We start from the raw sequence: 14274 nt of genomic DNA on the forward strand, positions 1-14274 counted from the left end.
TGTTGAAAAATTATTTTATAGACCAAATCTGTATTCCCTGGATTCAACAATTTGAGTGTGATTGGTTCAATCTAAAAACAGTTTGAGTGTGATAGCCTAAAAGGTAAATTTAGAGAGAATACATTGAATTTGTTATATAACTTACAGTAACTGCCTCTGGCTTTGCAAGCATTCTGATGTGAATCTTACTCTTAGGAGTACACTGGGTTCCCACATAAGCTCTCATCAAATCAAGTATGACCAATGGGATTGGTAGATACACGTGAGAACCTTGTCTCATCACATGGCACCACCTCATCATGTCTTTCAAAGCTATAACCACATTATGCGGTCAATGCAATAGGCTTAAACCAAATACAACTTCACTGGGATCATGATAAGTTGCTGTCCAACCTTGTCTTTATTAATAGGACAAAGTTTAAACACAGTTCTATGACTATCTCTCATGGTCTTTTCTAATAATAAGATTTGAACTTTTATTTTAAGAACTGTGTGATAAAGTTTCCATTCAAGATTAACATAAGATATCAAATAAAAATAAAACTTCAACTTTGATTGAAAAAACAGTTAAAACTAACTTTACAACTCTAAACACACTTATAAAATTGCATCTAAGTTCTATCTTTATTGATATGCCAACAGAATTCAAAATGCTCCGACAAACGATCTTTTTAGGAATCAGCTCTGCATTTGACTTTCACTCGAAACGTACTTCAAAGCTCACCATGGTCTATCTGCTCATAAACATATGGTCTGAAAATGCATAGTTTTGTTTTTATTTTCCTTTTTGCTGAGATCAACAAGGTGAAAATCAGTGATTTGTCACTGTCAGATACCACTCAGAATACAAAGTAAATTCATGACCAAGAAAACAGCAATGGACATCTATATCGTTATGGACAACCTTCACATCTTAGGGGGCCTTGTCTCTGCTTTCATCTCAAGTGCTAAAAAATATATTCTTGAAAATAACATGTATACTTTTGGGCATCCTATAGACATCGGAATAAACGAGATCATCAATTGTAACAGACAAAGAAGCTTGGAACATATCTGGTATTGTATTAAGCTTGAGAAGTAACAAACTCCAGTTTCTTAACTTAGATATTGGACATAACTTTGAAAAGATTAGCTACTTAGAGCAGCAACTGTTACCATTTTTATTGTTTTGTCGCACAACGGTGCATCACTTTTTGCACATAAACATAAGTACCATATTTTACAAGGGACCTATCGCTTCAAAATTCTTGAACAACCATACGCGACCGAACTCGAGCGATCTCTGATATGGATACGCGTGTAACAAAACAACCTGCGTATGAACTCAACTTAGAGCACATCTTGGTACATATCACAACTTGATTAAGTGGTGGTGGAATTGTCCATTATGTGATCACAGTAGGTTGCTCCCTCCCTGTGAAGTCTTTGAGCTTTGACACGGATATTGCCAAATCTGTACAATAATAAGAGCAATCAATTGCATAGAAAATAGAGCAAGTCATTTGATATTACTTTATTTTATCTTAGTAAATGAAAATAACCTATCAATGGTTTTAAGGCAATTTGAGCTTCAACATCATGTTTAGAAACATGTGGTTCAAACTGTTCTATGTACACTCTAACAGTTGCCCCTGCAGAACCAGTTCCCTGTAAAAGAAAACATTGCAATCACTTCAATTTTATGCCCAGATTTCCAAGATGGATTCAACTACTTTGAAAGAGACAAGGTGGACAAACAAACAGATGTCACGTACTGATAAACGATATATAATCCTTGATCCATCTGTAAAAACAAACCGAACGCCTTGTTTTGATACCACACTTCCGTCTACCTGCACATCTAAAGCAGATCAGAACCGAACAATTGCAAGGAAATTGTGAATTATGGTAGCTTGTCCTTGAATTAAAAATGAAAAAATGAATATGATACAAATGTACACGATGTAAAACTTACAGGATCGGTGTATGTAAAATCATCTGCAAACTGGAGGACATAACTTCCTGTAGATGAATACTTTCCACACTTAAAAAATAGTCAGGAGAGGATTGAAAGAATTGAAGGATCGTGATTCCTGAAACTTACCATACTTATCACCAGCCTTGCTCTTGGATACAATATCTCGTAGGTATTCTATCATCTTATTGGCACCTTCAGATTCACATTCCTATATTACGGACATAGATTTGTTAAAGAAACATTACACTTAACCAAGCTCAGAATATGTTACAAAATTGAACTCCAATTGCAGCAATGATACCTACCTCGTAGTCATATCTAGAGAAGAAATTCCTTCCATAAGTTGCCCAGTGCTCCTTCACGACGTCGGATACGGAGACCAATTTCTCCCCTGGCTTCTTGTCTTTGTTGCGATGTGCTATAATTGAAAGCCAAGCTAAGACAGCCCTGTAAGTGGAAATCATTTGGATGATGCAGACGATTATGCATAGGACAGAACTTAGATAAAGTTTCTAACATGATCGTGGTGATGTTTCCCAATAAAAATATAACGTGTATTATTTTTTGTCATATGATCTTCCCTTGAGGTTGTTCCGGTTGAGGCATAAAATGTAATACATGTTTTAGTTTTATAGGGCCACAATATTACAAACATCTAAGCAATTTGATTAAGTTCTATTCTTGACAACAATTCGAGCAGAGCAAATGTAGGTGTCTTTCAGAATTCTATTAAGTTCAAGATACATCAAAGTAGCTAGCCTAAAAAATAATTGAAAAAATTAACTTAGATTTACAAAACCATTTGGAATATATACCAGATGCCATCTTTCTCACGAATGTGGTCAGAACCTGTTCCAAAACTCTCTTCCCCGCAAACTGACAAATTCCCAGCATCCATAAGATTCCCAAAAAATTTCCAACCAGTGGGGACCTGAATCCAGTGTCCATCTTTTGTTATTTGAGAACTATGTCTAAAAATATGTGAAGCTTATTTCATAATTTTCAGGAAGAGATTTTAAAAAAGAAATAAAACTTGCCTCGAAGAAAGGGAGGTTCAGTTTTTCAGCAACACGATCTAGAGCACCACTTGTCGGCATTGATCGAGCAAGACCCTGCAATTAAAACACAGAATATATATACTTCTGTTGTACAACGACGAATTCATATTAATTTGTGTGTAAAATTTCAACCTTCACACCGTCCTTGAAGTATGGAATTGCTTCTGTATTGGCTGCAATAACTGCTACAGAGTCTGAAGGAGTTACAAAGAAACTTTTTCCTAGAATCATATTTCTATCACCATCCCCTGAACAAAGATTGCATACATTAACCCCATTGAATAAACACACACAAAGACAAACAAAATATTGTTGCACAAGCATACACACAAAGACAAACAAAACATTGTTGCACAAGCATACATCAATCACGTCTTCTGCAATATGTCTAAAAAATGGCATGATATATACCATGTGAACACTTGAACCACAAATACAACGTTTAGCTTAAAATTGTTGGTTACATTCGGCAAAAGTTGGAACGAAAGAGTAAAAATTGAAATATTGTGGAGATATATTCACCCAAACATTGCTAATTTCCATTTATTTCATTTATATTTCCCAGACAAAGCTTGTTTGAATGAGCATTTTCATAAGCACTTTAAGGGGAGAAAAATAAGAAGAAAATGAAATGAGTTCCTCCATCAGTTTAAAATTAGCTTATATGCAAGTTAAAATAAAAATTTAGAGAAGCTATATGAAAAACTTCTAAAAATTTGGTTATGAAAAAACTAATTTCATTTTTTTCATTTTTCTTTCTGACATGCGTCTATGGAAAAACTCACCCAAATATACTCAGGCTAGAATTAGGGTAGTATGTATCAGTACTGGGTTATCAGAATATGTAAGAAATACAATTGAAAATATTTTATCGCTTTTAATTCATAAAAAATAAAAAAATAGATAATATTACTTGTTCAGGTTCATTGGGTATTGTCAAGTTAATTTTATTTTTTCTATGATGTTAACAAACAATTTCTCCAATTCTACGATAAATAAGCTGATCAGATATAAACTTCGTGTGGAATGTGGAGAGTACTTGAGTCAAGGTTACAGAGAGAAGATTCATCCCCAACAATATAATCTACAATAATTGCATAAGCTAGTATATCCCTAAACTGATTTAACATAGTACAAATAAATGCCCTTGTTCAATCATTTCAATCGACTTTCTATAAGGGAAAAGTAGTTTTACTTCTAAAATGGCCTAAATAACTTGACCATACATAACATAAAACTGGATCATGTCATCCAAGAGATGATGTTCTTCAGATGAATTAAAAATGATGCAGCAAATTGTTATTTTATAGGTTGTGTGATGCAATCAAACCCTTGGTGGTGATGCAAGGAACCTAGGCATGTCTAGGAAAACCCTAATTTTTTCTTCTCAATATATGCTTTCTTGAGTTTGCAATCCTTACCAGATTTGGTCGACAGAATTAAGATATTCCTTTTTTATAACTGTCACCTTCTCATGAGTTTTCCCATAAATCCATCTGACCTAAAATTACAAATTCACATGTACTGTTCACAATGCCCCCTTAAAACTGATCCAACACAACCATAAAATAAACCCATTAAATCCTAAATAAAGAGTGAGTATTTTTCCATAATAAACTTAACCAAACACATAATAAATCTATGTATTCCCCTGTCATATGTCATGTTGCTCGTACCACATTGACACAAACACGGATTGAGAAGAATTTGTTGCAAAACTATATAACTTATCATGAATCAAAAACAGAGAAAAAAAAGGACACAGTGAAATAGTAAAAGGATGGCATCAATTTTGATTTTCAAGTATAACAAGACACAGCAAAAAAATCCAAAATAAAGCAAAGCAACTAAGGCAATCTCCACAAACAGTGGCCATTGATAAACCAGTTCAACAATAGGCAAGAATTTCTTCTATTGAATATCTGCAAACAAACAATTTATTTTAAGAAAATTTAATGACAATTAGAGATTTAATTATTTCCTCTAAGGTGTTAATCAACAATCAGTCTTATAAAATCAAGTACCAAAAACATCTGGCTAGATTGAAGCTGTGTCAACATATAAGGGAAACCTAGCCTTACCCCTCGTAAGTGGAAAACTATTTCAACGATGTGGACCCATGACCTCTGGGTCACAAGGCAGCAACAATACTTGTTGCCAAAGCTATCTCCCAACAGAAACACATATACTAAAAAACAAATTAGCTACTTAATAAAAAGCTGGCTACTGCATTGGTCTCACATACCATCACTGGCAGCTCCAAAATCAGGTCCATTTTCAGCATACAGAATGTTTACAAGATCCTTTGCATATCTGCTCAGGAAACATTACCATTAAAACTAATGTTCTTATGTATGAAAACAAAATGAAAAAAATTAAAGCACTAAACTCACGTTAGATTAGGATCAGGATGGCCGTGTCCAAAATCTTCCAAAGGAATTCCATTTGAAATTGAATCCTACATTACATAATGAACATCCAATATCAATAACTTCATATAAATTTGTACAGACCCTGAAATGAAATAGCTGTTGGAAATCAACGAATCTCACTCACTGGAAGGAGGACTACAGTCCTATTTTGATTTCATTCCAGTAATTTTTGAGATTCCAAGTTAATTATGGGAATATCCTATTTATCATTTTGTTTTTCGTTTTCTTTCTTTATAATGTATCTTTACTGAAACTAAGTAATACAAAGATGATATAATTTTCTTTATACTCTGTTCATATGGGATCAATGTTTGTTCATCACAAATGAAAACCAGGTGCAGCCCCATGCCTAACAGATGCACCACCCCAAAAAGGTTGATCAGCCTCTCACACCTCCCAAAAAACTTAATCAAATCCCAAAAAATAAGTCAATCTCCAATAACTCACTTTAGGGGGAGAGCATAACCAAAGCTCATCATTGGGACCCTCCCATCTCCCTTTCTATATTCCTTTATCTACCCCAACCCCAATGCAAAGTGAAGAACTCAAAGTTCCAGAAAATTCTACCCAATCAGAAAACCTAAACAAAAGCAAGTCAAGGAGGAGAATTAGAAAATAGACCTCAAGGTGAATTTCAATTTGTTTCCGTAACTTTTCAAAATGAGATCATGTTCCTTTGCAAATTCAGTCACCATATATAGACCTAGATCAGGAGAAAGTCATAAAAGTAACATAAAAAGTAACAAAGGTAATGATGCAATAGATGATCTTGATCTGCTCCTTCTCTCTCGCACAAGAAACAAGTATTAGAGGGAATTGGAAAATAAACCTTGAGGAATTTCAAAATTTTGCAAAAGTTTCCAGCATGAGATCTCATGTTCCTTTGCAGAGTCAAATTCCATACGTTGAGCCAAATAAGAAGAAAGCCCCAAAAAGTAACAGGGAGGGTAATGATACAATTGATGATCTTGATCTGCTCAGTGCTTTTAGGAGTTAGGAGTTGCACAAAGCATCTTACATCAAGTTATCTTTCATATTCTAACCCGTCCCCATGTTAGGGATCTTTAATTACAAAATTGGAACGTATATAGGTTCCAAAATCAGTTTATTAAATCTGAAAGATCAGAACTAGAGTTATTGTTCAAGGGGAAATGACAGCACTGAATGAAATAAGACCTGGGAAATTGTTACTGTTTCCAAAGGAAAGAATTTCGTTGGATGCAGATGGATCATTAACATAAAGATGAACTCAGAAGGAAAAATGGGCAATAACAACACTAGTTGCCCAAGGTTATACTCAAACTCATGGCAATAGATTATCAGGAAATGTTTGACCCATTGGCGAGGTGAAATTCAGTATAATAGAGTTCAGCATACAGAGAGAAGAAAAAGAGAGGATAAAGAGAAGAATGCTAATGATTATATAATCATATACAAAGAGAGAGGAAGCTACTTATAAGAAAGTGAGACTTGCAATCCAAACTACCAAAGTCTGACTAACTGCTGACTAAGGAGCTAACTAACAGAAAGGTAACTGCGGAAACAGAAGTACTATACCAATCTATTAAATTACGATATTAATTTCTCTTATAGCGAATTTGTGTTGGAGACTATACCAAATGGATGTAAAGAAAGACTTCTTGAACAGGAAGAGGAGGTTTATATGAAACTACTCCTAGGAAGGATAAAACAATAATATTGAATAAATCCCTATAATATGGGCTGAAGCAGTCACTGAGGACTTGGTTTACAAAATTCAGTACTGCTACGATGCAGTTTGGCTACCAAAAGTTACAAGAACAACATCTTTTTTGTGAAGAATTTAGAAGATGGAAGAAGTTGTTCTAATAGTCTGTTTCGGTCTTCACAGGTTATAAATTAATACTTTCCTGGGATGGAAGCGACCATAAGCAGGAAGGGTATTTTTGTCTCCCAAAGGAAGAACATTCTTGATTTTCTAAAAGAAATAGAGGAACTAGGAATCAAATTTACAGCAACTTCTATGGTCCAAAAGAAGAAGCACAAGACCACTAAGGATGATCAACTTGTTGAAAAGGGCAGGAACAAATGCTTTGTAGGTAAACTGGTTTACTTTTCTTTTGTCTTTTACTGGACTAGGCATTACCTACAGTAATAGTGTGGTAAATCAGTTCATGTATTATACAAGAAAACGAATACCTTGATGTTGTATGTCAAAAACTATGCCATATATACATCTGGAAAGGGGACGTTATTTTTGAAAGAATGAAGATCAAACTGTTGAGTTCTATACAAATGCCAGTTCAGTTGAGGATACAAAGTCCATCAAGGGTATTGTACAATGGTGTAGGGAAATTTGACAAGATGGAGATGCAAGAAACAAACTGCAGTGGCAAAGAGCAGTGCAGAGGTAGAACATAAAGCAAGAGCTCAAGGTGTTTGTGAATTTATCTAGATAAAATAGGTTACTTGATGATTCATCTATTCTAATTCAAGAACCTATGAAACTCTTTAGTGGCATCAAGTCAACTAGCACTACAGTTTGCAGTCCAATCCAATTCAACATGATAAGATGAACTATGAAGCACATAAGGCTTGATACAAACTTTATCAAATTAGAAATTGAAATTCGGACATTTACCATACACTACATTCAAACAAAATTACAGTCAGCAATGTGCTCACAAAGGCTTTGTTAAAATCAAATTTTGAGTCTAATGTTGACAAGCTGGGGATGACTAATATCTATTCCCCAATATCAGAGGAGTGTTAGAAATCCATCCGAAAATCTTATCACATCTCATTAATTGGAAGGACTATAGTCAACTTATTTCTATTTTCATTTCATTCAATGTAATTTTTGGATTTCTAGTTGATTCATATGTTACTATTGTTTTCTTTTCCATTTTCATCCTTCTTTCTCTATAATGTATTTCTTCTCATATGAAATAATATAGAGAAATAATTTTTTTTCAGTCTGCTTATAATAATTTAAAGGAGGAGTGGAGGACCATACCAGACTAGCACCAAGTTTATCAACGAAGATGGGTTTAGCGTAAGCACCAGAAACTGCATGCATGGCATCAAATATAAACCTAGAAAAAAACACAAAAATTTAAATACTGCGGGATTCTCATAGAGCTTAAACGCTATAACCAGCCATGACTCTTGAGTTGGGATTTCCCTACTCTCTGTTAAGAAAAATAACATCCATAATTTGGAAAATCTAACTTGTTTCTGGTAGTGCAGCACCATTAAAATTTTAGAAAACCACAAGGATATACAACAGCTTGCACTGTAAGTACGGACAGAAAAGGCTAACCTCTTTCAATTACGAATAAGGTTGACTCAAGAAGTGGAATACAAATACATAGCAAGGGAAAAAACATACAAGATCGCAAGATCCTTTTAATGATTCCATATTTGATGACCATATCTCTCAATAGATCCTTTTAATGATTCCCCATTTAACAACCAGATCTCCGATTTCTAATGCAAGCCTCCCAAGGATTCTTTTGGGTGATATTGAAGTAGCACAGAAAATTAAATATTTTGTCAAACAGGGGGTCTCAACTCAAATTATAATTGTGCAGACAGCAGGATGTTAAAGAGAAAAACCTTTTTGGTCCATGTCAATGTGAAGAGACTATATAGTACCAGAGTAGGGTTGTGGGACAAAGCAAACTATGTACAAAAGCCATTATTTGTAGAGTGACTTTGACCTCTAAGACCACAATAAAGAAGTACACTAAAAGGAATAAAATCCAAAGCAACATCTAACCCCAAATAACTCAATATTTGCAATATTTAGGGAACAAGATGACTACCTAAAATCTGGTCGTGAAAGAAGACCCTTGATTAGCTGAAAATCAAATACTGTCTGCAGGGAATATAACAAACGAATAAATAAATTAAGTAAAAATCACAAGAATGCGATCTAGTTCAAGTGAAATATTCTATTAGATTATAGTGGTATGTAAATGAAAGATTATAACGATGCAAACAAATTATTTTCACCTCCAGTAATTCCAGATAGTCGGAGACAGGGTCTATTACTTCCACACTGAAGTTTCCAAACTTTGTAACCCCAACTTTCGATAAGTCAACATCAGGAACTTCAGCTATCTTTAACTCAGAGATCTGCATCAACATAAAATATTTAACCCCAATATCTAAAACACTTTATCATTGACAATAAGAAAGGACTATTTATCTGGAAGATAGTATTCTTACTAATGTCACTTCCAAATCATTTTATAACACCTAGTTTTAAGATAAATGTTTAGTCTTAAAAGTACAAAAGGCTAGCCGCTTCCATGGCTTGTTAGAGCAACTTTGCATACTTACAAAAAAGCCTACAGTCTAACCATTATAACATACTAACATCTGTCAAAAAGAAAAGAAATATATAAAGACCTGAAAAAAAATGTAATATAACGGGGAAATCATGCATGTGGCTTATTATATAAATTCTAATCAGTGGACCTCATAAAAATAACACAAAACAGAAGATATGTCCAGTAAAGTATTTCAAAGAATTGAATAAACCATATTTCACATCTCTGAATTATGCAAGACTATAAGAAAAGAAAAATTGAAAGTCTAATATATCCTACCTAATTTAATCAAATGATAAATTTAAAATTACCAGAATGACTCTGCTCGTTAGCTCTTAACTTTTTTTATTTTCCCTTTTTTCGTAAAAAAATTTATTGAGAGGAGGACGGATGGCATTTAGGTTCAGTTTTAACATAAAGATAAAGTGAACATTGACATCATGTAAAACTTCACACTAGATAAACCCAAGTACAAACAGCTCTCAAGCAACGTCATCAGAGTTCCAGATAAACTTCAGAAAGAAATTTTGAAATCAATAATTATTTTATGAAAGAAATTTTGAAATCAATAATTATTTTATCAAACTACCATGATGACGAGGCTTCGCATTAGAAGTTATAGTTTGCTTGAAGATTTTAGTGGGTAACCATTAGGAGCATTTAGAAATGGCGATACAGATGATATGCAATGTGCCAGTTGTTAATCATGTAGTAATATCATGATGTAATGAAGACTATTAGGACTTAAAGGAGATTTTACAAAAAAACGTACAACAAGATTGATATGTAATGTAACAGAGTTCTAGATACGAGGTGTAAAGGACAATTAATCAAGAACTGATATGTAATGCAACAGCTTTAAAGAAATTAAATCTTTATATAAGAAGACATCATCACTAAATAAGTAATGATACAATATAAGATCAAGATTACGCTGAATTTTCATCATACAAAAGACAACCTAGGTATAAGTCAAATATTTTAAAGAACAGAATGTAGGATCAGAATGATGGGACACTTACTGACAGTGTGTTTCCATAAATCTTGTCAGTAATGGATTCTGGTGCAGGTTGTCCACTGCTGTAATTAAACTGGAGTAGCAAAGCCATTTATTAGAAACACAAACTGACAGATCTGCACACAAAGTCTTAGAAATTGGCCACAAACATCTTCAGAATAAATTATGCTTCGACAAAGCTGCAAGATTGCATATGGAATACAAAATTACCAATCCCCAAGCATAATATCCATACACCCCCCCACAATAATGAAAACCAGAGTGATCTCTGAATCATAGGCTTTTCAGAGTATCAACCAATGTCCTCACCAAAGTTTAAAATACAGTAACTTCAGGAGTAGCTATCAGCATTAGTCAATGCACAATTTGATCAATGAAAACATAATGGACGAGAGTAACTAGAAAAGATAGTCACCTTAATACCCCAATCATATTCAGGCCCACCGGGATTATGGCTTGCACTCATAACAAATCCACCATTTGCCTGTTAAAATTTAAGCAAATCAGAAGCAATGAGCAAATGATCTGGAAAGGCTATGCTCATTATACGCCAAAATATTCCAGGAGAAAAAAATTTAACTGGCTTGCCTTTTGCTTTCTTATTACTGCAGAAACAGCTGGTGTTGACAAAATACCTTCCCTGCATTTGAAAGAAAAAGAAATAATTAATGTCTATTACTACCTCCGCATAAGTAATTGCGCACTGAACAATAACTCATACACTAACCCAACAAAGCTGTTTTAGCCTAATGATTCCATTCACTAGTAGATCTCTTGATTTGGAAGAAAATTAATTGGAAAAATAAACCGATTAAGATACTTACTTTCCAACCAGAATTTTTCCAACACCATTTCCAGCTGCAATTTTGATTATGATCTGTAATGCACCATAAACAGCTGTAAAAATCAGAAACAAAATGATTCTCTAAATACAAAATTTACATCTAATTGCTATTGTGACACATTCAAAAAAGTTTACCTGTGCAGCTTCCCGATTAAAGTATCGACCATCACCTCCCAACACTAACAAACCATTCTTGTAATCCTCAGGAGGCAATGAATTAAACAGGGCCTACAGAGGGACAGGATTTTTACTTACATGCAAAGCAAAATGCATAAATCACACACAATCATACACTGAATAGAATTCTACAAACCTGGATCCAATTTGCAAGGTAATTTTCTTGCATAAACACTTTCACCTACAAAACATATATGCATGTAGTTGATTATAAGAAAAACATTACTCCCACACTGTAAATACTTCCTTATAACTATGTTCCTTCATTAATAGCTTTCCAATGTGCTACAGTCAGTTAACAACCAATTTTCAAACAGTGATGAAAAGAAAAATAATCAATACACGGAAAAGGCTATCAAACCAGTGTTTACCAAAGAGAAAATAATGAGTAACTAATTATGTATGAATGGAGTAAAGAGAAAAAGCAAAACAGCAACCTAAAAATACAATTAACAAAAAAAAAGGACGCATCCAACCTTACAAATTTATTTCATTTTCAAGCATATAAATATATCATCAATCATAACCTTAATTAAATCCATGTCAACACTAACACAATCCATATGCTACAAGCTTTCTGATCGAGCATAAACAAACCAGGAATAAAGAGAGGGTCTAAGTGATCACTTTGATCCATGAAACTCAAACAAAGTTACTGCAAGCAGAAAATGAGCGACGAGATGCTTCAATTTCATTGCTTTAGATTACTGGTGTTCCATTGCTAGACTAAACAAAAAGGAAACTAAAACCCCGCAAGAAAGATACCTTCTTCCGAAGCCCACTTGTACCAGTCTTTTGCCCCTCAATGGGTTTGGTTGGAATCGAATTAATCTTGCAACAACAAAAGTATAAAAGAAAATGTTAGATTTTAAAACTTAAGAGCATTAATATAAACAGAAGGGACAATGCATGAAAGGAGAAAGACAAAACCTTAATGCCTTCAGGTTCGGCAATGGTTGTGGAAGGCGATGAGGATGATGACGTGGCTCTGATGGTTGAACCGTAGCGATTTCTGAAGGGAAGCTTTTGAGACTTCAAGGAAGAAGGACATGGGAGGAAGGAGGAAGGTTGGATTTTTGAAAATGGGGCAGTGGAGTTTTGGGGTTTGTAGGCAGAGAGGATGAAGTTGTCAAGTTTAGAAGAGAAAGCCATTGATGGGTGTGAAGGAAATTTTGTTCTCTCAGTTTTTATGAGAGAAAAAGAGACTCTGATGCTGTGCTATTTGTGAGTAATGAGTGATCAGTGATGTGATGATTTATGAGAGAGTCTCTTAACTGTGATAGGAGCAGCTGTGGGAACACATTGATGCCACATGTACGAAGAGACACTTATCTTGAGATTCAACAACATGTGAATGTGAACTGTGAAATGCTTTTTTTGGCCCTTCCCATGATTTTTGCTAAGAAGGTTACTGAACATCGTATGTTCGATTGCACAAAGAACGGCTAAGAATTATTAATTCGGACCCATCTTGATTTTCGTCAGGTGGAAAATTATTTCACCCATTTCCATGCATGCATCTCTCCCTTCAACTTTTTTAGTTAAATTTTAGTTTAAATTTACCTAATATTCTAATTCAATAGCTTATAATTGCTAATTAAAATACACAGTTTAAATATCAAGAAGACTTTATAATCTGATTACACAATTTAAATATTTTTCTTCTCTATACTTTGGATTGTATATTTTACGCAGTGCATACTCCTATGATTTACTAGAAATAATAATTCAATCATTTTGAATTAGATTTCTTATTCTTAAGTCGTTTAATTCTTTCAACTTTTTTATTTTATTTTTATCTCTAAATTAAAATTTCATAATTTTAAAAAGAAATTGTTAATAGTTAAAAATAGCCTTGTATTATAATTTAAAATTTATAGTAGAAATTTAAAATATAATTTATAGTAAAGTTTATTTATTCATTCTAAGTTTGGTTATAAAATAATTGGCATGTTGAAAATATTTATTTATTATGATTTTTAATTATATAAAATGAACATGATAAGACTCTCTTATTAGGTTTTATGTTGTCATTTTCAAAAAAATTATGTTGTTTGAGTAAATTTTACCGTTCACATCATTTTTAAAATTCTCTTACAAATTTTGCTTCAATGATCAAATCTTTTAAGATCCATGAATTATAGTTGTTTTGGCATTTCATTTTTTTACAACTTAATTATTATAATTAAATAGCAATTTAATGTGATTGTAGTTATATGAAGATTACATTCTAAATCTAATCAACTGAAAAATAATATTAGAGAAATTTTAAAAACTCCTGTAAGATTATACTTTTTGTATTGATAATAATTTTAACAATGTCACCAATAATTTTTTTTCTCTGAAATTGGTATTAAAGACTTGCCAATCATTTAAAAAATATTTTTTATTTATAAGACCTAAGTCTTAAATTTAAACATTCATCATACCATATCCGAAAATTCCAATAGTTTTTCATTAGACTTAAATTTT

General features: G+C 33.3%; 1 protein-coding gene across 1 annotated transcript; it reads right to left on the reverse strand.

Moving 5' to 3' along the window:
• Window positions 1–1039: 1039 nt before the first annotated feature.
• PGM (phosphoglucomutase) lies at window positions 1040–13320 on the reverse strand. Its single transcript, XM_068635108.1, has 22 exons — window positions 12733–13320; window positions 12568–12633; window positions 11939–11983; window positions 11761–11853; window positions 11606–11658; window positions 11370–11421; window positions 11197–11265; window positions 10786–10854; window positions 9444–9566; window positions 9254–9306; window positions 8443–8521; window positions 5409–5473; window positions 5261–5328; window positions 3148–3263; window positions 2995–3069; window positions 2773–2888; window positions 2263–2404; window positions 2084–2165; window positions 1955–2001; window positions 1755–1832; window positions 1542–1647; window positions 1040–1453 (listed from the first exon to the last, which is right to left on the reverse strand). The coding sequence occupies exons 1-22, from the start codon at window positions 12952–12954 to the stop codon at window positions 1386–1388; spliced, it is 1887 nt and encodes a 628-aa protein (XP_068491209.1). The 5' UTR covers window positions 12955–13320; the 3' UTR covers window positions 1040–1385.
• Between the last annotated feature and the right edge of the window lie 954 nt (window positions 13321–14274).

This window comes from Phaseolus vulgaris, chromosome 7, assembly GCF_051622355.1.
Source record: "Phaseolus vulgaris cultivar YP4 chromosome 7, ASM5162235v1, whole genome shotgun sequence".
NCBI classification, from domain to species: Eukaryota; Viridiplantae; Streptophyta; class Magnoliopsida; order Fabales; family Fabaceae; genus Phaseolus; species Phaseolus vulgaris.